This window comes from Phocoena phocoena, chromosome 2 (genome assembly GCF_963924675.1).
Source record: "Phocoena phocoena chromosome 2, mPhoPho1.1, whole genome shotgun sequence".
Lineage (NCBI taxonomy): Eukaryota > Metazoa > Chordata > Mammalia > Artiodactyla > Phocoenidae > Phocoena > Phocoena phocoena.
Genome location: NC_089220.1, coordinates 1,624,588 through 1,650,084, shown reverse-complemented (window position 1 = coordinate 1,650,084; position 25,497 = coordinate 1,624,588). Strand labels below are relative to the sequence as shown.

The window sequence follows — 25,497 nt, the reverse complement described above, 5'->3', positions numbered from 1 at the left end:
TTTCTTTTTTGTTTGTTTTTTGGGTTTTTTTGGCTGCACCACGCAGCTTGTGGGATATTAGTTCCCCAACCAGGGATTGAACCTGGGCCCTCGGCAATGAGAGCGCAGAGTCCTAACCACTGGCCCACCAGGGAATTCCCTGTCAATTTCTGGGGCGAGAAAAAAAAAAGCCAGCTGGGGTTTTGGTAGGGTTTGTGTTGAATCTATATGTCATTATGGGAGAGTGTTGCCACCTTAACGGTATTAGGTCTTTGAAACCATGAACATGGGATGTCTTTCCATTTATTTAGGTCCTTCACTTCTATGTTTTGTAGTTTTTAGTGTGTAAGTCTTATACTTCCTGTCTTAAATTTATCCTGTCTTGCATTCTTTTTGATGCTGTTGTAAATGAAATTGTTTTCTTAATTTTGTTTTCAGATTGTTTATTGCAAGTGTATAGAAATACAGTTGATATTTGTATATTGATCTTGTGTCCTGCAACCCTGCCGAACTCATTTGTTAACTCTAATAATTGTTTGGAGAACCCTTCCCCTTAAGTCTTAATGTTTAAGTTGAAATTAATTTTCAGGTCAAAAAGCAACATTGAATGCAGAAGAAATGGCTGACTTTTACAAGGAATTTTTAAGTAAAAATTTTCAGAAGCACATGTATTACAACAGGTGGGTGTCTGCTTTTTTCCTGAAAGTTTGAATATCACAACCATATTGTCTATCTGAATTTAACATTTGTGTTTATATTAAAGGTAGAAGTTGCTATCAGCTTAGTGTTTGCACTTTTAAATAAAAATGACAGCTTCAAGTTACTTGCATGGCAGCCCTAAAGCAGCTTGCACCCCTAGTGCGTAGACAGTGGGTTCTACACAGCACTTCCCGCTGAAAGGAGCCTGGACTCCACGGAGAAGCACAGTCTGGGGCAGGAGCAGCAGGAGAGGAGTCGAGACATCTTGTGTTTGAAAGAGAGGAAGCTCGGAGCCCAGCGGGGTCGTGTGAGAACAGCACAGAAGGCGACTCACGGGGCTCCCGTAGGCCAGAGGCGAAGCCATTGCAGCCACACAAAGAAAATGACGGCTGTGGATTAAAAATCTATCAAATACACTAACATCTTTGCGATCATGACACTGAGTGGCTCACAGGCACCGCGGGGTATTGCTAGGCAGCCAACCCATTGTTCTGAAAATCCATTAGTGAAGGAGCGCCTCCAAAGAACAGTCACCTCTCCTGCCTTTCCTGCACCGACTGGATTCCAGGGTAGCCAAACGAAGGAGCATTTTTCTTGGTAGAAGAATGACAGCTGACGTGGGAGTGCTGGAGTTAGATCCGGGCCTCATCACCCCGCAGCTGCTAACCGCTCGGCAGCAGGGCTGATGGGCGCTTCATAATGGACGGGTTGGGCTGATCGCACCTGAACCCCTGGTTCCTCTTCGCACCGTGCGGAGTGGGCAGCGGCCTGCCTGCACCTCTGTGAGGTGTCCTCACCAAACAAGGGGACTGCAGTCTGGCAGTCCTCCGGGTCTAATACCAGGTTACAGGAACAAGATAAAAGGGTGTGTTGGGGGGGTGGAGAGAGCAGGTCACAGAGACTGTGCTTAAATCGTAGCCTGAAGATACAGTCCCAGATGTTGGAAATTCTGTAAGACAGACGATCCAGTTTCAACCAGTAACTAGGATTAAAAAAAAAAAAAGGACAGCTTAAAGTTATTTGCATGGCAGCCCTAAAGCAGCTTGCACCCCTAGTGCGTAGACAGTGGGTTCTACACAGGGGGAGCTAATATTATAGGATAAAAGAGGCTTCATGCAGTGTGTAGACAATGTTTGGATCCTAATACAGACAAACCACCTATAAAAAGGTATTTTTGACAATCAGTCAAAGAAAACTGAACAGTGACTGTATATTAGGTTGTATAGATAAGTTATTGTTCACTTTATCAGATACAATGATGGTATTGTGGTTAGGTGTTTTTAAAAAAGGTTTTGACGATACATAGTGATGTGTATTCCTAGGTGTGACGATAGGACGTGGCGTTTGAGATTTGCTGTGACATTCATAGGGCAATGGCCACGCCGGATGGGCGGGTGGGGCAGGGTCTAGACAGTGGGGTGATCGTGGAGTCTGGAGGAGCTCTTGAGTGACACTCAGGCATGAAGCCCAGTCCTGCAGCGCCCAGAGTCTGTTGCTAATGCTGTCACGTGTCACTCTGAGCTAGCTGAGTTATTCAGTCAGGCCAGTATTAGTTAGCTTTCCCTGGACCTTTGATTTCTGGCGTGGACGCGGCATGTTTGCATCTTGCTTCCTCTCCGGTGAGCTTGATGTTTTCCGTGTGGCACTCAGAGTAGAGAGAGGGTCGGACAGCAGTGGAGCCTGCGCGCTCCCCCTCTGCGCCCGCACCACCTCCTGCCCCTGCTTTCCTTATGGAAGCGGGAACAGCTTAGTTTGTCTTTTCCACTCTCCCAGTTCAGGTTGTCTGTATTGGTGGAGTGGAATCTGGCTTTTCCCTAGTAACCTAAGAACTTTAATCTCGGTGGGATACCAGTTTTCTTTTTTCTGGAAGCCTTTTTTATTAGGGCATTGCTTCCCATTTATAGCATCATTGAAGTGGATAGAAACGTAAGGATCGTTCTCGTGTGGAGAGGGGTTTTCTGTCCAGCTGTGCAAAGGCTCCAGGAAACGGGCATTTTTGCCTCTTGCTACTGCTTCACTCAAGCCCTTGGTTATTCTCCATTCTTCTATGCTGAGATCCAGTCAACCATTTGAGTCCAGTCTGGAATAGCAGTTCCATGTTCCCTCATTAGCTCATTTGGACGAAAAGCACTGACACTTGCTGGCATTTCAGCTTCCAGGGGCTCAGCACTGAGAGTCTGGAATGTGTGCTTTCCATTGTGGAAACTTGCCAAGTTTTGCCCATTCAGCTGCTGACAATGTGGTGAATTTGCAAGTTCTGACATGTCCTGTAGAGTAATTCACAGGCAAATGAGCCTATGACAGCATGTAACTCCATCCCAGTATTTGTATGAGAAGTTCTGGAATATCCCTTTCGAGACACAAGTCACCTAGAAGTTCAGATCATCAAGAAAAAGAAGATATGAAACTTGATGATGTTGGCACTTGCCATAAGTTAGCTTCTCAAGATGGAGTACTTTCATGTGCTTCTTATGCAATTAAGGTGCCAAAGCCTGGAGGGTCCCCACTGAGTTCTTGCAGTGCCTCCAGTCCTTTTCTGAGAGGTTACGCCCCCATCGCTCTACAGTTGTGTCTCCGAGAGAATGCCGCTGGGCTCTGGGGGCCCCAAGGCTTCCGAGAGCTCTTTCTGTGTCTTCTAGCAAAAACTGAGGAAGGCTGCAGCAGCTTCCAGGAGTGGGAAAAGCGGGGTCGGGGGGCCCTGGGCACATCAGCCTGATGAAAATCCAGGTGGAAGGCAGGCAGGCTTTTATGGGCAGTCTACCTTTAAAGAGGGCGGGGAATGGCAGAGATGGTGGGGAAGGGTGGAAGAGGAGACAGTCGGATGCCTGAGCGTGGGTCACGTGTGCTTGTGCTGTTCTTCTTCAGGGACTGGTACAAGCGTAATTTTGCCATCACCTTCTTCATGGGAAAAGTGGCCCTGGAGAGGATTTGGAACAAGCTTAGACTGAAACGAAAGAAGACCAGCAATTAGGAGCCCACCCTGACCCACCCGCCCAGCGTCTAAGTTTCCACGAGAAGCAGCTGCTTATAGGAACTCGTTTTACGAGGGCTCTAAGAGCTGTGTGTGCAGGGCAGTCTGGGAGGATGCGGGTCCTGGTGCGCTGTGGCCCATGTGGCTCCGTCCTGACTGTGGATTCCACGCTGGCTCTTGGTCATGGAAGTGATGTTAATAAATGAAACCCAAGCACTGTGTGCCTGTTTCCTGTTGTTGTGAATTATACCAGTTTGAAAGAGAACAGTATAAAGATATTAATAAAATTTCACTTGAAAAAATGGACTCTACTGATAGGAATGTTTTGGAGTGTTGCCACGGCCTCGCCTGACCAGTGGGCCCTGGTTATTGGAGGGCCCCGGGTCCAGGCCCTGATGAAGCGCGGCTGTCCTGGGAGGCGTCCGGACACAGACCCGGAAGCAGGTGCGGCTCCTCCAACAGGCCCCAGGGGACTTCTCTCCATTTATTCCGGGGAGGCAGAGCCTGTTTCCAGGGTTTTCCAGGACAGCTTGCTGTGGCTCGTGTCCCTCTGCTTCAATTCTTATAAAATCAGCGTTGTTTGAAATAGGATTACGTGGTTATAAAATGATGAGGCTCACTTTGTACTGTGTCCTGGAGCCGTGGTGGGGAAGGGGTGGGGGGACCTGCCTGAGCAGCGGGGAAGTGGCCTTCAGAGCCAGGGCACAAGGTGTCCTCTGAGGACAGATGAGACATCTAGATTTTATCAAAAGCCGCTTGGCAAGCAGTTTTTATTCCAAAACGGGATGTGACAGTAGAGTCGAAAGGCTGGAGTTTTTCTGTGGCTTGTAAACTGCTACCACCGAAGATGATCTCCAAGGAGAAATTCCAGAGACCAGAGGAAGCACATCATCCCACCCCACCCCACCCCAGGCTCTTCAGGGCCACGCGGATGGACGAGGGTGATGCTGAAGAGGAAAGCCGAGCGCTGGGCGCCACTGAGCGCCGTGATTCCTGGCGAACACTGTGCGGTCCATCAGCTCCGTGGGCTGTTAACCCAGGTGTCCATGGAGGTCCCCAGGGAGTGGAGTGCGTGCACCAAGCAGCGTGGGACACGAGGCTTCACAGAAATAACCCCATCTCACGCGTCATGCCACTGCCTCTGCTAAACACAACGTGTCACCAGCACATGTGACATTGTGTGCGTCTGCAAAGGAACGCCAGCAGAGTTAGGGGACCAGGTTGGGCCCCGGTTCCATATGAGTGATCCCGGAGGCATGAACAGTTCTCTAGCTTTTCTTTTTTTTTAAAATTAATTATTTTATTTTTGGCTGCATCGGGTCTTAGACGCGGCACATGTTGTGGCATGCGGGTTTTCTCTCTCTAGTTATGGCGCATGGGTTCCAGAGCACGTGGGCTCTGTAGTTTGCAACATGTGGGCTCTAGTTGAGGCTCGAGAGCTCAGTTGCCCTGCAGCATGGGGGATCTTAGTTCCCCGACCAGGGATCGAACCCACATTCCCTGCATTGTAAGGAGGATTCTTTACCACTGGATCACCGGGGAAGTCCTTCTAGCTCTTTTTTTAAAAATGTATTTATTTATTTATTATTTCTGGCTGCATTGGGTCTTCATTGCTGTGCGCAGGCTTTCTCTAGTTGCGGTGAGCGGGGGTTACTCTTTGTTGCAGTGTGTGGGCTTCTCATTGCGGTGGCTTCTCTTGTTGTGGAGCATGGGCTCTAGGCACGCAGGCTTCAGTAGTTGTGGCTCCTGGGCTCTAGAGCACAGGCTCAGTAGTTGTGACGCACGGGCTTAGTTGCTCCGCGGCATGCGGTATCTTCCTGGACCAGGGATCGAGCCTGTGTCCCCTGCATTGGCAGGCGGATTCTTAACCACTGTGCCACCAGGGAAGCCCTCCCTTTTTTAAAAAAAAAAAATTTATTTATTTTATTTATTTATTTTTGGCTGCTTTGGGTCTTCGTTGCTGCACGCCGTCTTTCTCTAGTTGCGGCGAGCGGGCTTTCTCTAGTTGCGGCGAGCGGGGCTACTCTTCGTTGCAGTGCGTGGGCTTCTCATTGCGATGGCGTCTCTTGTTGCGGAGCACGGGCTCTAGCTGCGCAGGCTTTAGTAATTGCGGCACACGGGCTCAGTAGTTGTGGCTCGTGGGCTCTAGAGTGCAGGCTCAGTAGTTGCTCTGCAGCATGTGGGATCTTCCCAGACCAGGACTTAAACCTGTGTCCCCTGCACTGGCAGGTGGATTCTTAACCGCCATGCCACCAGGGAAGTCCTCTTTCGCTGTTTAACCCTAATAGCATATTGGAAAGTCTGCCTCTGGGAGGTCCAGAGGAGCGTCTTTATGACAGACCTGCACAGAGGAGCCTTCCAGAGCAGACCGGTCTACCCAAGCCCATCTCCTGGCCTCGGCTTCCTTGGCCGCAATGACACCTGACAGAACCCCTGGGCGCATTCCACGTGCCCGTCGCGGATAGTGTCCGGCACTTAACAGGCTCCTCACAAATGGGGAAATTAGTGACTAATAACATTCAAAGGGTCTGGTTCCCAAGCACCTCAAGGCCTCTGTGGGGGAGGGGTGACTGGAAGCCAGCCCGTCATGAGTGGGAGCTGAGCATCTGCACCAGTGGGAGTTTAAGCGGGATGCCTGTAGGTGGAGTTGGCACACGGGGTCTTCGGGGATTGCCTCTCCCGAATGAGCCCGCACACCACTCCTGTGGCCGGCAACCTCACACGGGCTCTGGAGGAAACATCGCAGCATCGGCTGCCAAGAAGCTCTGTGCTGTGTTCTGATCCTCCGTCCCTCCCCCGAGGACGCAGGCTTGGCGGGCCCTTTTCCAGCCAGCCCTTCAGGCCACTTCCACGGCGCAGGGCTTCCACGCCGGAGGAGGGCGCACAGCCACGGAGGCGCCTGCACAACAGGCCTCTTCTGCACGTTTGCAAAGACTATTTTACACTTCTGATTAGTGGGGAGATCATAGAACTCATGGGAACTTGTATGATAAAGTTTTGTGTGTGTTGATTTTTTTTCTCCTACTAGCATTGCTTTTATTCTGCTTCTGAAAACAGAACAACAAATAGGCATATTCTGTTGACAATTTTTAAGTTAAAAATTTAAGAATGCCTCTGGTTAGAAAGTTGGGACGGTGCAGGGAGGAGCAGACAGCAAAGGAACAGCCTTCCTTTACGGGGAATCAGTTTCCCAAAGGGGAGGCTGTGCGTTCTTGTTCAGCAAGGCCGCCCGACTGGGGGGCCGGTGAGAGCTGGGGTTTTGGCGCCGGCCGTGCTTTCTCCTCCTCTGGGGTGCGGCCAAGCCCACTGGGGAGGCCTCAGTCCTGTTAGATTCCCTCTCAGACTCCATTGCACCCATGTTATTCTTATTTCAAAGTAATTGCCTTTTAACGACTTCCAGGCCTTCTGAATACATGCTCTGGCGCCTCCCTTTCTTCCCAAGGTTTTTGCATCGTGGCGTCGCATGTGCCACAGCTGGGAAAGCCCAGGGCTTCCCATGGGCCCCGGGCGTACGTCGCCTGCTCTTGGCCAGCTGCACGCTGCCCACCCACGAAGGCTGTGGGTGAGTGGGAGCGCTCGTTCATCCCACAGATACTGAGTGCCTGTCCGTGCCAGGCACAGGGGCTGTGATGGTGAGGACTTGTTGCTTCCGCTGCAGCGCTTACAGACTAGCAGGATGTAAGGTGGGAGAAAAAATTAGTCACGTGATGAAGAACCTGTGAAGAATATTTAATGGAATCACCTGATCTGATTTGCATGTTTATATTCCAGGTTAACCACAGATTTTAATTACATTCCTTTCATTGCAGAAGCATCTCTCCTTAAAATGCAATTATATCTAAGTGCTAGTTAATTAACATATTTTCTTGCTGGTATCACAAAGAAATAGCATCGTAAAGTTGATAGCCAAATTTTTATCTTTTTATTTTTTAACTTTTTGTTTTATGTTGGAGTACCGTTGATAAACAACGCTGTGTTAGTTTCAAGTGTACAGCAAAGTGGATAGCCAAATGTTAAAACACGGGACTTCAAGTGGGGATGTACAGACAACTGCGCGAGCCCTTCTAGGGCACTGTCCCCTCCACACCTTGCATCTGCTCGCCGAGGAAGGCACCTCCCACTCCCGGTCCGTGTCCTGACCTCAGGGGCCTCAGGCGCAGCCTACAATGCCCTCACCCCCCCGATTGGCTGGCAGACTTGCTTGTGTTACAAGACTTGGCTCCCCAGAAAAACTTCCCAGGGGGCCTGCCCCTCAGCTTTGCTCAGGAGACTGGCCCACCTGAACGGAGCTTTGCCGTGTCCATGGCTGGCGAGTGGCCCAGGGCACTGCCCCCCGTGCCCGCAGGAAAGGAGGGAGGCTGGAGGAGCAGCAAAGGGTTTACAGGCCAGGCCCAGAGAGGGCCTGTCACTCATTTACCTTCCGTGGAAGCAGCCCTTGTACCTGAGCAGAGGCGAGTTGGGTCAGGCTGGGGTGCTGGTGACTCTGGACGTGCCCGCTACCCCTTGCTGGGAGGCGCACCTCTATGGCATCCCTCTTAGGAAGCCTGATCCCTGTGCGGGGTGCCCTCCTCTCGGAGTGGACGAGCCTCACCTCAGAGATACCACAAGGCCCGGAGGCCAAACGGAATGAAGAGTAATTTTGTGTGAGTATGTGTGGTAAAATACACATAACATTAAGTTAACCATTTTTTAAGTGAACAGTTCAGTGGCATAAGGTACATTCACATCGCCACCATCCGTCTCCAGGACTTTTTCATCTGAAACTCTGTCTGCAGGAAACACTAACTCTGCGCCTCCACCCCCAGCCCCTGGCCCCCAGCAGTCTGTGACACAGTCTGACTGCCCTGGGGGCCTCATCCGTATTTGACCTTTTGTGATTGGCTTATTTCCGTTAGCGTGACATCCTTAAGGCTCATCCATGTTGTAGCAAGTGAAGACGGTTTTGTTTGCCATCTCAGCTCTGGCATCTAAGCCCTCTGAGCCTCAAATGCACTGTAGACCGAGAATGGTGAGCCCTCCAGCAAAGGGCACGTGATGGTGTTCCGTTTGGGGTCCTGTGAAGACAGCGGGGTCCTTGCTCATTCATTCATTCATTCACTCAACAAATGCTCAGAAGCACCTGCTGCGCGCCAGGCCCTGCTCTCAGCCCTGGGGATGGAGCAGCCCGCATGGGCCGCCCTGCCCACCTTATGGCCCCAGTGCCCTGTGCCCACATGGTGAGGACAGCCACCCTCGTTGCTGACACTCAGCTCACCTCACTGGTCTTCCAGGAAAGTCATTTCTTTTCGTGCCATTGAAAATGAGTTGATGAATCTTCCAGAAATGTTCAGGCTGCGTTTGGAGCTGCTTGGCTATTGATTTGCGGTGATGATTCTCTTCACTGAGTCCGAGTCGGTCCTTGGGTGGAAAAAGTGCCGGAAGAGCTGCAGGAGGAGGGGATGAGATGGACGGACGAGGTCGGTAGGTGTCTCGAGGTGGTTTCTATCCAGGTAACTGGGGGCTCTAAGCTCCCCCAGGCCCATCCCCGCTTCCCCTCACCCCAGCACACACACCCGAAGACTTGAGTTTACCGTCCAGACAGATCCACAGTGTGGTGCAGGGTGGGAAGATAAACACAAAGGAAGCCAGAGCTGTGGTGGAGAGGCCCTTGAGGCGCTGCTTGCTTGCTTGTTTGTGCGCACGCAGGCACACGCACCCGGGGCCCACCAGCCACAGCCGGACGAATGAGCAGACAGCTGGGGGCACTGGCTTGTGAAGATTTGGCCCGTCTGCCAGGAGAACAAGTAGGCAAACGAGCTTTTTATTTTAAAAAGAAAGCAGGGACTTCCCTGGTGGAGCAGTGGTTAAGAATCCACCTGCCAATGCAGGGGACATGGGTTCGAGCCCTGGTCCAGGAAGATCCCGCATGCCGCAGAGTAACTTAAGCCCGGGCGCCACAACTATTGAGCCTGCGCTCCAGAACTCTCAAGCCACAACTGAGCCCACGTGCCACAACTACTGAAGCCTGCGTGCCTGGAGCCCGTGCTCCACAACAAGAGAAGCCACCGCAATGAAGTGTAGCCCCCGCTCGCCGCAACTAGAGAAAGCCTGCACATAGCAATGAAGACCCAACACAGCCAAAAGTAAATAAATTATAAAAAAAAAAAAAGAAAGCAGAGCAACCTAATGTGTCCTTGGTGCCTCCCCAGGCCTGGCCACAGTAGTCATATGTCAAGCATGGCCCTGGCCTGGGGAGCACCCACTCTGGTAGGGATGTAGCAGGACACCTGGCAGGGCCACCGGCACAGACCCAGCTCCCCTGCCGTGGCTGGGGGCCTTTTACGTAGAAAGCAAGACCTCGCATCAGCCAGGGTCCTGCTGCATCTGGCCGCAGACTCCAGAATCTGAACATCTGGTCATGCAGACATGGGTCCCAGAGGTCACCAAGGGACATGACTGCCCGGCCTGGGGAGGTGACCTTCATCCCTGTCGTCGCGCCCCCGCCCCGCCCGGTGCTCGCCATGCTGCCTGGTGCAGAGTAGGCCTTGGACACAAGTGCGCTAATGATTGCACTTGTAGCGCCCTGGACCCCTTTACCGAATAATAATAACAGTAATAGTGAGCGAGGGTTATTGTCTGCCAGGCACGGCTCTTGCAGCATTATTCAGGTGGCTTCCTAGCATCCTCAGAACGGCCCTTGGAGGGTTCTGGGGCCCCTCAGAGCACAGGGCCAGGCGGCTCAGGCCAGCGCAGGCCCCTGCATCCAGGGGCAATTTGTAATCAGATCTGCTCTGATTGGCCCGGCCAGGTCCTGGGCCCGCCCCCTGGCCTATCAGATGCTGGCAGGGAGGATGGGTGCTGCGGAGCCCATGTTCCAAGGTGTCCTGTTAGGTCAGCAATGCGCGGAGGCTTGCAGTCACTGCTGCAGCGCTGGGGGTCGTCCGTGAATAAAACTGGCAGAAATCCTAGAGGGGGCAGACGTGTATGCAGTGAAGAGTAAATCACGGCAGATGCTTGGTGCTGTGGGAAAATGGCAAGCCGACTAGGGAGTTTGGGAAGGAGCAGATGGCAAGGGCACCTGACCCAGATCTGGCAAGAGTGACTAAGGCCCTGGGGCTGCAGTGTGCCCGGCAGAGCCAAGAGCAGCAGGACGGCCAGCGTGGTGGCACAGCGGGAACCACGGAGGAGGAGGGTGCGAGGAGATACGCCAGGGCCTGGCAGGCCAGCACGCAGACCCTGGCTTTTCCCCTGAGTGCTCCTGGGAGCCACCGAGGACTCTGTGCAAGGGAGGCCATGGCCTCATCACTCTGCCGGGGGGCCAGGTCAGTCTGCAGGGGGGGACCCCACGTAGGCTACTGCCGGGACTCGGGTGGCTCTGACCAGAGGGGCAGCCAGGAAGGCGGTGAGAAGTGGCCTGTCCAGTACAGGAGCCACTAGCCGTGTGTGGCTATTTACATTTCAGTAAACATAAAGTGGAGTTGAAAACTCAGTCCCTCAGTTGCACTAGCCCCTGTCCAATGCCCAGTAGCCACGTGTGGCTCGTGGCTACTGTGTTGGGCATCACAGATGTGCAGCATTTCCACTGTCGCAGAAGTTCTGTTAGTGCTGGCCTAGGAGGTGCCGTAAGGCACGTTCTTCCTTCGGTGGTCCCAGAGGGGAGCTTGGAATGTGTGAGTGTGGGCTGGTTAGCAGGTGGGGCAGGACAGAGCTGAGAACTGAGGAGGGGGATGTGAAAGGCTGTGTCCCCAGGAGGACAGGTGGGCCATCCAGGTGAGTCAGTACCTGACTGAGCGGGGAGGGGATCCAGAAGATGCTCCAAGCCAGGCACGGCCACTCCGGCTTTTCCCAGGATGTCTGGCAAGAAGCACTGCAGCCATGGCCACGTGGTTGCAAGCACTGGAGATGTGGCCGGTCTGAGCTGAGCTATCTGTAAGCATAAGCTGCACCCCAGATGCCAAAGACTTAGTGTGAGAAAAGGAATGCAAACTACCTCATAATTTCTTATATAGGTACATGCTGAAATAAAATTTAGATATATTGGGTTCAGTAAGATATATTAAACAGCCTTAAAAAGAAAAGAGGGGCTGCCCTGGTGGCACAGTGGTTGAGAGTCCGCCTGCCGATGCAGGGGACGCGGGTTCGTGCCCCGGTCTGGGAAGATCCCACACGCCACGGAGTGGCTGTGCCCGTGAGCCACGGCAGCTGAGCCTGCGCATCCAGAGCCTGTGCTCCGCAACGGGAGAGGCCACGGCAGTGAGAGGCCAGCGTACCGCAAAAAAAATAAAAAAAAAAAAAAAGAGGGGCTTCCCTGGTGGCACAGTGGTTAAGAATCCGCCTGCCAATGCAGGGGACATGGGCTCGATCTCTGGCCTGGGAAGATCCCTCATGACGTGGCGCAACAAAGCCCGTGCACCACAACTACTGAGCCTGTGCTCTAGAGCCCACGAGCCACAACTACTGAAGCCCGCGCGCCTAGAGCCCGTGCTCCGCAACAAGAGAAGCTACTGCAATGAGAAGCCCATGCACTGCAACGAAGAGTAGCCCCCACTTGCCTCAACTAGAGAAAGACCTAGCGCAGCAACAAAGACCCAACGCAACCAAAAATAAATAAATAAAAAGAGGACTCCCCTGGTGGCGCAGTGGTTAAGAATCCGCCTGCCAATGCAGGGGACACGGGTTCGAGCCCCAGCCCGGGAAGATCCCACATGCTGCAGAGCAACTAAGCCCGTGCACCACAACTACTGAGCCTGGGCTCTAGAGCCCACAAGCCACAACTACTGAAGCCCGCGCGCCTAGAGCCTGTGCTCCGCAACAAGAGAAGCCACCGCAGTGACAATCCTGCGTACCGCACCGAAGGGTAGACCCCGCTCGCTGGGACTAGAGAAAGCCGCGCACAGCAACGAAGACCCAACGCGGCCAAAAATAAATAAATTTATAAAAAAAGAAAAGAAAAGGAAATTCTGACCCTTGCTGTAACATGGATGAACCTCGAGGACAGTGTATAAAGTAAAATAAGCCAGACACAAAAGGACACATCCTGTATGATTCCACTTACATGAGGTACCTGGAGTAGTCAAACTCATAGAGACAGGAAGTCGAACGGTGGCTGCCAGGGCCTGGAGGAGGAGAGGTTATTGTTTAATGGGTATAGAATTTCAGTTTGGGAAGGTGAAGAAGTTCTGTGGTGATGGTTGTACAATAATGTGAACGTACTTCATGTTCCTGAACTGTACACTTACAGTAGCTAATAGTAAATTTTATGTATATTTTGCCACAATTAAAAATAATTAAAAAATTTTTCTGATAAAATTTGCTGAAGAAACAACAACAATATATGTATATATCTTTTTCTTATTTTTTTTAAGATTTAACTTTATTTTTGGCTGTGTTGGGTCTTCGTTGCGGTGTGCGGGCTTCTCATTGCAGTGGCTTCTCTTGTTGTGGAGCGCGGGCTCCGTAGTTGTGGCTCGAGGGCTCTAGAGCGCAGGCTCAGTAGTTGTGGCACATGGCCTTAGTTGCTCCGCGGCATGTGGGATCCTCCCGGACCAGGGCTCGAACCAGTGGATTCCTATCCACTGTGCCACCAGGGCAGTCCCTGTATATATCTTATTAAAGTAAATTTCCCCTGCTTCTTTTCATCTTTTTTACTGTGGCTACTGGACAACTTTAAGTAACATTGTGGCTCATGTTAGCTTCCTGGTTCTGTGAAGAGCCTGACCGTCCTGGTGACCCCCCAAAGATGTGTCCACATGCTAACCCTTCGTACCTGGAATTGTGACCTGATTTGGAAGCAGAGGCTTTGCAGAAGTAATTAAGATAGGATGTCAGGATGAGATCATCCTGGATTTAGGGTGGGCCCTCAGTCCCTTGACAAGTGTCCTTAGAAAGGAGAGGGATACTTGAGACAGAGAAACCCAAAGGGGAAGGCCATGCACAGACAGACACAAAAGTTGAAGTGATGTGTCTTCAAGCCAAGGACCTCGGGAGACATCAGAGGCTGGAGAGAGGCCTGCGACAGCCTCCAGAGGGAACCAGCCCTGCCCACACCTTGGCTTCCAGTTCTGGCCTCCAGAGAATACACTTCTGTTGTTTTAAGGCCCAGGTTTGTGGTCTCTTGTTCCGGCAGCCATGGGAGTCACACGCTGACGGTCTCCAGACTTAGGGTTAGCGAGGAGAACAGCAGGAGGGACGCATGGCACTTTGGATGAGATTGGGTCGGTGTGCAGCCCTGGAAAAGGAGAAAGAGAGTTATGTCTGATGGATCAGCAGATTCTACAATGAACCGATAGATGAAAATTTCCAGAGGCCCTGCTAAAAGCCTCTTCCTGAATCCATTCTCCAGAGGCGAGAATGTGGGTAAAGGCTTCAGTCTTCCTCACTGCAGCACCCAAGTGGGCACTCGGCTTGGGTCCAAGGACTAGACCTGAGTTGAGGCCTCGCAGCCAGTTTCCACACTCGAGCCTCAGTGTCTCCAGCTGCAGGGTGGGACAGTGCTCCCTGCCCTGGCTGGCTCTTGGGGAAAGGGTGTGCCAGCACATGGGATAAGGGTGGTCTGTGGTTGCCAAGCTTCTCTACAGATGGGGGTCACGGGTGCTGAACAAAGGTAGAGGCCAAGGGTACAGCATAGATGGACCAGGTCAGCCCAGCCCAGGTGGGCTCACCCCGGATCTTCTGAAGGCCGGGTGTTTTCCTTTTTAGCCCGTGGCCGTGACGTATCCACTTGCACATTTCCTTGTTCAGCGCCTGTCCCCTCTCCGCTCTGTCCCGCAGAGCTGAGTGGGGCCTGACACCGTCAGAGGCCCATCCCAGGGCACCGAACGCAGGCAGGGCTGAGAGCCCTCCCTGGGTGTGGGCGGCCTGGGTCTGCCGTGCTCGCTGGTTTCCTCAGGCTTGGCCTTTCTCTCTGTACAGGTGACCAGCGCAACAGACGTCTTGGCAGGGTGGGAGTGTGTTGCTTCTGCTCCTGGGGGAGACCCTCTAAGCCCAGCTTTGGCCAGCCTCCGCCCCCAGCTCCCTTTCTCAAGTCACGTGGTCCCAGCTGGGCCAACACGCAGGTGATTCTGGTAGGAGGAAATAATTGACCCTCTTCTCCCAAAGGTGACTGTGAATGCACCAGATCACATGGGGACCAAGAAGTCTACTAAGAGAGGGAAAACCACCGTGACCAGTGCTCACGATTGCACTTCGTATACACACAGTCTTGTCTGGCAGCCGGGGGTTTGGGGGAGGAAAGGGGGAAGTCAGTCTGGAGGGTGGTTCATGGGGCCTGGGAGGTTCAACAAGCCTGACCGGCTGAGCCAATGGCTTGCGTGCAGAAGATCTGCTTGGAGGTTCCCCACTGTACGCCACCCCCACCCCGGGGAGACGGGCCTGTGTGAGCTCAGAGAGCCCCCGTAGAGGGGACCAGCTGCCCCCAGCCTCCAGTCCCCATCCCCCATCCTGCGGTAGCATGTTCCCAGGGCAGCCCCCATAGGCAAAGCCAAGCAGTGTGAGGTGTTCTCCTGGCTAGGGGTGCGTCCTGGGGGGCTTGGGACCTGGGAGGTGGAATCCCAGTGAAGCCCAGGGCATTGCTGATGGGTGGAAGGTGAGGGTCTCTTTCCTTCTGAACTGTGAGGTTCAAAGGTGTGATGTCTGGAACTGGTGCAGCCATTTCTGCTCCTACGAAGAGAGCCAAGCTGAGGCCTGATCACACCCCGAACAGAGGCAGAGGGAAGAAAGCCACAGGACACAGAGCCCCCTGCCTGATGGTGGGATCCAGACGTCCAGGGACACCCGCAGGTGGAGCAGGGGAAGGGCGAAGCCGACTAGGATTCCCACCTGGGGCGTGTGAAATCAGCACCTGGGGTGTTGACTGTTTCCTCGTTTGTTCATTCACTTGTTCATGCATTCAGCCCCACTGACTGAGAATCACTGTGTCCAAGAACCTGAGTTAGGCCTGGGGTGTGTGGGAAGGAGGAGGGGCTGGAAAGAGATCGAGGTGGGGTCTGTGCTCCCAGAGTGCCCATAACAGCTTGGAGACAGCCTGGTCTTACCGGACGAGGCTGATGCCGTGGAGAGGACGGGAGGAGGCTGAGTCCTAGGGGGCGCGTCTGGGCACACGCACGAGGCCGGCGCCATCAGGCATCCAGAGCTTGAAGTCCCCAGACAGACTCCTGTTGGTGGAGGGGGCCTGCAGCCTGTGCTGATTCCGGGACAGACTGGGCACCTGCGTGGCTATTTTTGTCCAAAAACGAATAAGCTACCCATCTGGCCATCTGAGGAGCCCCAGATTTGTGTCCTTGAGCAAGTCCACCGCCACCCCCGGGACTGCAGCTGTCTCAGGTGAAAAGGGGGGGGTGGCCAAGATGTGGGCTTCTGGGCTGTCAGCATTCTGCACAAGCAGGGCCTTATGGGGAGGGTCAAGAGAATCTCCCCCTGGAAGGACCTGGCGACCTGCCTCCAGGGCACACCTGCGTGGGGAGTGCAGAGCTGAAGCAGCAGAGTCCCTGAGAGAGAGAAGGACCAGAGGACTGCCTGGAGGAGGCCAGTTGCGCTGGGCCATAGAACGTGGAGACAGGTGGACAGGGGCAGGGAGGCGAGAGAACGACACGGTCAGTGGAGGCCATGAATCCACCTGTGACCTTGGGGGCTGGGGGCACAGGGCAGCCGGGACAGCAGCCCAGGCCTGGAACCTCCTGCAGCCCTTCGAGCTCTGGGCACTGCTGTAGACGCCCCCCAGAAGGAGAGAGGAGCAGAGGGATCTCGCCCCATGGTGTGGTCGCCGTGGGAGAGACTCTGGCTGAGCCCCTTCCCCTGGGGGTGGAGATGCCCCCAGGCTCTGCCGTCGGTCAGCTGCCCCGTAGGGATTGGGGTGGAACATGGGATTGGCACTCATGAGCCCCTTTCTCACCCATCAGCTCCTCACAGGGTTCTGGGGCCAGATGGACAGTGTTTATGCCCCCTTGACAGGTGGATAGACTGAGCCGGCACTGGAGTGGAGCGGGGCTGGGTCCTGCTCTCCTGACTGCGGGACGGTGTGGCTCCTCACAGGCCATAGTTCAGGACTGAACTCAGTTCCTCCTCTTTCCCTCCTTCCCTCCCCCTTCAGCGCTTTCTGTGCCAGCCTCCTGCTGCACGTGTGTCAGGATGGGTGTGCCGCGAGGATGACCTCACCTCAGCTGTGGGGATGGAGGGTCCTGCAGGGGCTGCACTCTTAATTTGTGCCCCTCCATCCCCAGGTGTCAGGGCCTCCCAAAGGGCCATGAGCACTAGAGGAATGGGGCCACGTTGGGGGAACCGCCATAACGTCAGGGAACAAACCACCTCAAAGCTCAGCGGCACGACAGAGTGTTCTGTGCTCATGGGGTCAAGGGTGGGTCAAGGGTCTGGCCTGGGCACACCCGGGGTGGCTCATCTGTGCTCCTCCGTGTCTCAGAGGCTGGGGTGACACCAGGGCTGGGGGCTGGCACATGTCTGACGGTGATGCTGGCTGTCAGCTGACTGTCTACACAGGCTTCTCTGCGTGGTCTCCCCATGAGGCTGCTTGGGCCTCCCAACAGCATGGCAGCCGGGTGCCAAGAGGGAGCTTCCCAGGAGAGCCGGGTAGAGGCAGAATCATCTCTTAAGACCTAGCTGCTCGTAGTGTCACACGGTGTCACTTCCACTGTATCACAGGCCTGTCCAGATTCAAAGGGAGGGGGCAGAGACTTCCCCTTTTGTTGGGAGGAGTGTCAAAGTCACTTTGTAAGAAGAATGGGAGGGACGTACCGATGCTGCCATCTTTGGAAACTGTAAGCTGGCTCTGCGGGGCGGGGGGGTGGTCATAAGGCCACCTACCCTACCCCTTACCTGCCTTCTCCCCAGAGATGACAGCTGGTGTCCCTTCCTCACTCTTCACCGCACCTCCAGTTCCTGCACATTTGGAGCGCATGTTCCAGTGTTTTTAATCATTGCTTTTTGAACAGCAGAATCGTTGGCGTACAGGATGTCTTGTGATGGGACTTTGCACCTGGCTGCTGGGCTGTCACTGAGGAACTCTGTCCCTTTCCTGCAGGAGGCTTGAGGCCTTCCAGCAACCACCTCTGCTCAGCCAGCACCACCCTCCCCCATAATCCAAGTGTGGCACCCCTGGTGGTACCTGCTGGGCGGTACTGGCTGTCCTTTGTTCCAGACCGTCTCTTCAAGGATTCTGGTATAGCGAATTGCCATGTGTGGAATGCTCATACAACACTAGTGGGGTGTAAAATAGTCACGTAGGAAACAGGTCTGGAAGTTTCTTATAAAACTAAACATAACCCTGCCCCATAGCCTAGCAGTTCCATTCCTAGGTATTCACTGGAGAAATGAAAATACAGGTTCCCCAAAGATTTGTATGAGAAAGTTTAGATCAGCTTTATTCATGCTAACCAAAATGGAAGCAGCCCAAGTTCCCATCACTGGGGACAAACAAACATGCAACCACACGGATGAGTGCAAATCTACTAGTTGTGTGAAAGGTGCCACACAAAAAGGTAGCTCCTGTATGGTTCCGTTTATGTGAAGTGCTAGAACACGCAAAACGAATCTACAGTAAAACCAAAGGAAACAACGGTATACAACAATGGTTGGGGGATTGCCTGACAAGGCACATGAGGGAATTTTGTGGAGTGATGGGAGCTTTCCATTTACTGATGGGGCTTTCAGTTACGCAGGTATGAGCATTTATCAGAACCCATCAGATGGTCTCCTTAAGATGCGTGCATTTTACGTTGTGTAAGTTTTCCCTAAAAAACAAGCAAATGATGAACTCCATTCAGCATTCAGGAATGCTGGGGGCCCTGGGCACTCCTGCGGGGTCAGAATTCCCCAGCAGGACCCAGGCTTCAATTCCTCTGCATCAGAAAAAAAAAAATGTGTAAGAGGGAGGCTGAAGCAGGGGGCAGGGCTTCTCCCTGCAGCTACCCCTCCCTCGCCCACCTCCTCCCCACCCAAGGTGCTGCTGTTTCCCATTTGTCTGAGGGAGCAGTTCCTGGAGCTTAATTAATGCTAACAGCTCGAGCTCTTTAAAGGAAAAGCACCTGGAAATCTGATAAATGCCATTTTCAGCATCGAAGCCAGAGACCAGAGAGGGTGTGACCTGTCAGGAGAGCAGGGCAGGCAGCTGAGAGCAGTCCCGGCCCAGGTCTGGATGCCAGGCTGCCCCTCCCAGCGGTTGCGCTGGCCACTTGTTCCCGAGCCTAGAGAAGACCCGATGATGCCCAGGCTCCTCTATGCCCAGACTGTGGGGCGGGGTCCAGGCTGGGTGTGACGCCCAGGCTAGGGCAGGGGGCGGGGAGGGGTGTGGACCCGAGAGAGGAGTGTGGGCTGTGGGAGCTGGGTGAGGTGCGGGGCGCGCAATGGGGCCAGCAGGGAATTGGGGGGTCCTGGCTGTAGAGCCTGTGTTTACCCTCCCCCCTCCCTGTCCCTCTGCGGGTGCGCAGGCTTCTCTCTGGCCTGGGCCGACCAGATGGGTCGCCCCTCCGGACTGAGGACGCCACCCAAGTACCGCTTCCTGGCCCCTCCCCACTGCCATGAGCAAGCAGGCTTCCTTCCCTTCCTTCTCCCTGCCTGCCCTCCCTCTCAGGCACTCACAGACCGGGGCGGCCCCCGCTCCCCGAATGCAGACCTCTCAGGATCAAAGGGAAATCCCCAGATCCCAGTCTCCCCCAAAGGGCTGCGCCTGGACACAGACGTCCACGGACGTTTACAGTAAGAAGATGGATGCTTTATAACCGTGGTGGCATCCCGCCCCATTCTCCACTGGAGACAGAGGATCGTGTGGTTGGTTGGGCGCTTCCTCCACTGGGACCGTCATCTGCTGAGTCCTTCCCGCCTGCCAAGTGAATGTCCCTCTTGCATGGGGTCCCCTGATCCCTGTCGCACCTGGCCCAGCTTCCTGTCTCAGCTCCTGTCCTGGGCTCACCTGTGCAGGCGCCCCTCATTCTCCTATTTCCCAGCCTCGCACCAGACGGTATTGGTTCTCAATAATACTGGGAGTGGAATGAGCGTGGGCCACCCTCCTAGCTTATCTCCTATGCCCTGGTGCCTGCGAACTGCAGGAGGTTGGCTTGTGGTTGTTTCCGCTGTTCCTCGACCAGGGACCTCAGTCACAGCTTCATCTGGGCCCTGTACGCTGTACTGCAGCCCTAACCTCTGTTTCGACCTATAGGCTGCCTGTTGATTTCTCAGGTTTTGGAACAGGGGAGTGAAAGGTGGGAAGCAGACAGAAATAGATGAGGGCAGAGAACATGGCAGGAGGATGGAGAGACAGGGACAGGCAGAGAGAACGAGGAGGCAGCGGCTCAAGCCACATGGGCTGCCTTTCCAAACGGAAGAGACATACATGGGAGTGAGGAGGGAGGCCGCTCACGTCTCTCGTGTCTGTGGGAGGAACCCCTAGTCCTGCCCTAAGGGGCCGGGTGCAGGGCCCAGCTCTGGCCAAAGATCCCTGCTGCCCCCCAGGCACAGCCCCACCCCTCCAGGACCCTGGCTGGCCCAGCAGGCTGTTGGCTACAGGGATGTGCAAGCGTGTTTGCTGCCTCTAGGTTTGCTGCCTCTAGGACAGATAACGAATGAATTTGCGGCCCCTGAGTAGCCCTGATGAGAGTTCCCCACTACAAAGGCATCAACTCCTGGCCCCGCCAGTGCCAGGGGCCCAGGGGCTTCCATTTGATTCCTAAAGCCAAGTTAATCCCTCTTCGGGAAGCAGCAAGCAGACCTCAGAACTAGCAGGACCTCAGCTGCAACATCTGTAAAACGAGAGAGCAGTGCTCCTCTTGGGAGTTCCAATGAGATTCAGAGCACTGAAAGAGACTGAGGCTGCTCAGGGGTGCTCAGGGAGGACGGATGCTTGTTAGTCTCAGCGTGAGACCCTGGGTGAGGACAGGCGCTCCATCCCGCCGCCCTGAGAATGATGGTGCATCCAGCGCTTCCAGGAGGGTCCCTGATTGTGGTGGATGATTGGCCTTTTCTCTGTTTCCCTCATCCCTTCAGATTCATTGCCGCCTGAGGACTTTTGCCTGGAGTGTCCCCGGCCCCCCCCCCCCCGCCCCCCCCCCGCCATCCCCGCCGGCTTTGCAGTTGGCTGCTTCCTATTATTTAGGTCTCAGCTCACCCCACCACCTTGCCTCTGCCTGCCGCATCGTCTTACTTCAATTCTCTGCCGAGCACTGCACCAGAAAGAGCGGGCATCTTATCTATTCTGTTTACCAGTGCATCTTGGCTTTTATCGTGGTGACCACGGCAGTTCAACAGATATTTGTTGAGAGAATAAAAGACCAAGATAATAGAACCTGAACAGAGCGGCAGCAGAGGGGATGGACTAAAGCAATAGCAAAGGGGTAGAATCTTGGCCACCCATCGGAAGAGGGCATAAGCATCTCAGGTTCCTTACTTGCTGGTGTGATGAGTGAGTGGAAGGAACAGTCACTGAGCCCGGAGCTCAGCCCACTCCTCCCCTCTCCAGAGCACTTCAGTTACAGCTGCCTGCCATGCCCAGCCCCAGGGTGGTTGCTGGGGAGCAGGTGACATCCAAGCTGCAGTGCGGCCCAATCACTAAGGGAATGTGGAGGGGTTGTTTGACTCTGATTAACTGCCTCTCTCTCTCTCCCTCTCCCTCTCTCTCTCTCTCTCTCTCTCTCTCTCTCTCTCTCTCTCTCTCTCTCTCTCTCTCTGCCCAGTAATTGCTGTGTCACCAAGGATCTTTCCCACTTTTAGCTCAACTTTGCATTTACAAATGAAAGCAAAGTAACTGGACCACCCTCTGAAAATCTAGGAGCATTTATTTCCCAGGTGACTGGGTCATCGCAGGGTTAAAACGGCTGCTGGTGCTGGGGTGGTAGCATCTGAAAAACACAGCAGTTTAAAAGCAAGTGTGGGGGGGACTGGCACAGGAACCCCTCCTGGTTAGAAATGCCACTTGGGGCATCCGCAGACACCTGGGGGGGGTCTCCCAAGCTGGTGGCAGGCAAAGCAAGCCGAGTCTTGCCTACTGAATCAGCAGGCATCCTCGCAGCTGGCTGCTGAGTCAGGCCTGCAGAGCCCCGATGCAGCAGGATGGGGCCCAGAAGCACTGTCTGACCTGGAAGTACTGCCCTTTGGGTTGGGCTGGAGGTCGTGGCACTGCGCCCAGGGGTGTGCCCTGGTGATGGCTGCCCGTGGGTGGGGGGGCGACAGCACCTCTGCTCTTGCCAGGCAGTAGGGGTTAAGCATCCCACCCCGCTTATGAGCCTGAGGTGCTGTTCCTGCGAGGCCTTTGTGGCTGAGGGGAGGGCTTGGAAAGAGCCCGTGGACTCAGATCCTTGAAGATCCGATGGCCCAGGGGCGAGGGAACGAGATAGGCAAGGCGTGGGGACTGGGGGGTCAGGGTCTCGACCGAAGACTCCAGATTGTCCTGGAGAAAGGCCTCCTGGCTTAGGCTAGCGCCTCAGGACCCTTTCCTTTGGAGGGGCTGGTGAAAGCCCCCCTAGTGGGTTCTGGAAAGATTTAAACGAGCACATAAATATTATGTGAATAAATATTATTCCTGATACATGAGAGCAGGAGACGGCCGCGCCCGGGAGGGAAGGGCCCGGACGCGGTGCTGACCGGCAGCGCTGGGCCAGCGCCCTCCTCAGGCCACCTTCTGGCCCTGCCCGCGCGAGGCCGCCCACGGAGGGGGGTAGTACGCCCTCCCCGCCCCCAGTGTGGCCCGCGACAGCCAGCCCGGGACCGCGTCTGGCTCCAGGAGCCCCACTCTGCCGGGCCCCTGGTTCCCGAGCTGCCCCGCCCATAGGCGGCGGGGCAGGGTGACGTCACGGTGGCGCGCGGCATTGTGGGGCGGGAACGCCGAGCCGGGGGAGGGACGCGGAGACGCCATTTTCGGCGGCGGGAGCAGCGGAGCCGGAGCCGGCTGGGCGGCGGCTGCGAGGAGGAGCCGTGGGACACAGCGCGCGTGGGCGGCCGAGGATGCTGCGGGGCGGCCGCGCCGGCGCCCCTCGCTTGTGACCGCGGCGCCGCACCTGAGGCGGTGAGGCGACAGCCCCGGCGGTCCCGCTCGGCGCACGCGCCCGCGGCCTCCCGGTGCTGACAGCGCGAGCGCGCGGCCCCGCGGGAGCAGCACGGTGAGTCGGCGGCGGGCCCGGGTCCTCCGGCCGCACCCGTGTCCCTTCCCGACCCCGGCCCCTCCCGGCCCCTCTCCGGCCCTCGAGCCTCCAGCAGGTCCGTCCCCTTTCTCCACCGGCCCCGGCCGCCGCCCAGGACCCCGGCCCATCCCCGTCACGGCCCCTTCAGGTTCGGGTCCCCTCCGCGTGCCCATCTGGCTCCGGCCCCCCGCCCGGCCCCGCGTCGCAGGCTCGGCCCCGCTGCGGGCGGGGGCGGCCGCCCTGGGAACAGCTGTGGCCCCGCGGCTGGGGACGGGAGGCTGGACGCGGCGCGCGGGGAGGGGGCGGCCGGCCCGGCTCGCTTTGTCCGAGTCCTTCCCCTTCCTTCCGTCCCCCGCCCTCTCCCGCGGCACCGCCCAGGGCTGGCGCGCCTGTCATGCTCGCGGTCGGTCGGCGGGTCGGAAGCGTGCGGGCTCCTTCCCGAGAGTCCGACTGGACCCCGCCTGCCCCGCGGCCTCTTTCTTCTAGCGGCCAGACCCGAAACGCCTCATCCCCCGTGTTCGCCTAGGCTGGAGTTGCTCCCACTAAACTTGTAGCATTCCGGTCCTGGAATATCTACTCGGTTGTCAAATTTGATGTACCTCTTTCCTTAAAAATTTAAAATAAAATATTAAAAAAGCGAATGCCTGGTGAATTGGATGGTTTTATAACTTAAGGTTTGTAGATCCAGGCAATTCGGTGTTAGAGATTTTGTACTGTTGCTGCTTTTTACTGTTTTGTTAAACAGCACTTTCAGAGTTTACATATTAAGCGTTTGTTAAGGAGAACTTGCAAAAATGATGTTCTTTAGAAGTGTGAGAGCAGAAAATTTGTGATACACCATTTAAACTGCCGTGTGAAGGGGCAGTTGGTTCTTTGAGCCTTTGCGTTTGTTAAACGCAAAGGCTGTTTTTGTAGAGCATGACTAAGCCACTGATCAGAATCATTAGCTCAGAATACATTGTAATAGTTCAGTGAATAGTTCCATTAGAAATTGGAACAACCTCCTTAAATCTCGTATTCTTATTTAGGGTGATCCTCTTTTATGGACTGGCAGCAAGCCTTAGTTAAGGTGGGAAATTTGATTCATTGTTCTGTTTTCTCAGTACCTCCAAGGGTACAGTGATATTAAACACTAAAAATTTCAGATTGTGTGGGATTATATGTCGTGGGGGAGGACCCTCTCTTAAGAGCCAGTTTCTCCAAGTCATCTAAGAATGCAGCCTCATGTTGCAGTGGAGCCTGGCAGCCCTGTTGTCCCTGAGGGGCGTGGAGGACCTGGGGTGGTAACCTCACGGCAGCCTTGCAGGTTCACCTTGCTTGGCAGTGTCTTCTAACAGTACATAATAAAGGAAGAAAGACATGCATGGGAATCGCAGCAAGGAGGAGGGAGGAAATGCCACCGGGGAGAGGCACATAGTATCCTAAATATTGCATAGTAAGTAAAAACTCAGCTGCAGTTACTTAAATTATATATTCTTTTAAAAAATTATACCTTAAGCATGTTTCATAATGTTGAAAGATAGGTAAGTCAATGTGTAGCTTTCCATGTAGGGCTATAAACTATTGCAAAATATAATTGTACAAAAAGAAAATTAGAAGTGGAAAAGTCAGAAGTTAAATAAAGTGTAGGATTCGTATAACCTGGGAGCCTAAGTGAAATATGATAAGGAACCAGAACTTTATTAACAAAGAAGTGATCAGTACAAAAGTACTGATCAAAAAGTACAGGGAAGTTTTAAGTGTCCATTTCGTGGTATAGGATAAAAATGGTTAGCCTATTAAGATGTGAAAGCAAGGTCTTAAATGTTTATTGAGAACCAGCTGAATGGCAGGTGCTGTGCTGAGCAGTCGGGGATAGGGGACGGTCGCTGTCCTGGAGGAGCTCACAGTCTGGTACCACAGATGAGATTGAATGCTGTTCGGAGTGCTCTGAGCAGGTGATTCTGGCTGGAGACTTGAAGAAAAGTGGGGTGGGACTGGGAGTGGTGGCTCTGCAGATTGGGAATGGGTGAGAATGGAAGGATGAGATCAGGAAAGGCGATGTACAGTGTGTCTAGGGAGGGTGGTCCTGACCCGGGACCTGAGTGGAGTGGGGGAAGGGTGGGGCTGTAGGCAGAAGGAGACTATAGGCAGTTTTCAAACCCAAGCCAACTGCTAAAACCTAGGCGGGATCATGTCACTCCTCTGCTGAAGTTCTTGCCAGTGTCCTGTAAGCACCCCACCCCATCTTTTCCCCTTGTCTTCCTACTCTTGCCCTCATTCAAGTCCGCCCAGTCGCATTCCGAGTCTGCTCTTCAGGATATCAGTGTGTCCTCACTTCTCCACACACTCCTTACTACTTCTCACTCTCTGTACAATATTATATTTTCTTTTTTTTGGGGGGGCCACATTTCGAGGATTGTGGGATTTTAGTTCCCCGACCAGGGATTGAACCCAGGCCCTCAGCAGTGAGAGCTCGGAGTCCTAACCACTGGACTGCCGGGGAATTCCCTACTTAATTATTTTCTTATATAGTTTATCTGTCGCCTCCACTTACATTCAGTCTCCACAAGGGCAGGGTGGGGATTTTTATCTGGTGTATTCAGTGTCAGTGCTTGGCACATAATGTGAAGGAATACATCTAGAGTCACTTCCCTGTCTAAATTGGGTGACTCACTGGCAGGTGACACCCACCACGATGGGGAAAATGGGAGGAAGAGATGGTGAGTTTGTGTTTGGGTAGGTTAAATCCACGTCGTGGGGCGGCCAAGT

General features: G+C 54.3%; 1 protein-coding gene across 2 annotated transcripts in view; it reads left to right on the top strand.

Annotated features, from left to right (window-relative positions):
- The window catches only part of COA8 (cytochrome c oxidase assembly factor 8), a 36,093-nt gene extending 32,225 nt beyond the window's left edge, over window positions 1–3,868 (top strand). Inside the window, exons 4-5 of one of the 2 annotated variants that reach the window (XM_065870938.1) lie at window positions 569–659; window positions 3,544–3,868. In XM_065870938.1, coding sequence (XP_065727010.1) covers window positions 569–659; window positions 3,544–3,649 — 197 coding nt within the window. In that variant the 3' untranslated portion in view covers window positions 3,650–3,868. Of the gene's footprint in view, window positions 1–568; window positions 664–3,543 lie in introns of both variants that reach the window. The other variant, XM_065870939.1, reaches the window with a different exon arrangement.
- The last annotated feature ends 21,629 nt before the right edge of the window (window positions 3,869–25,497 follow it).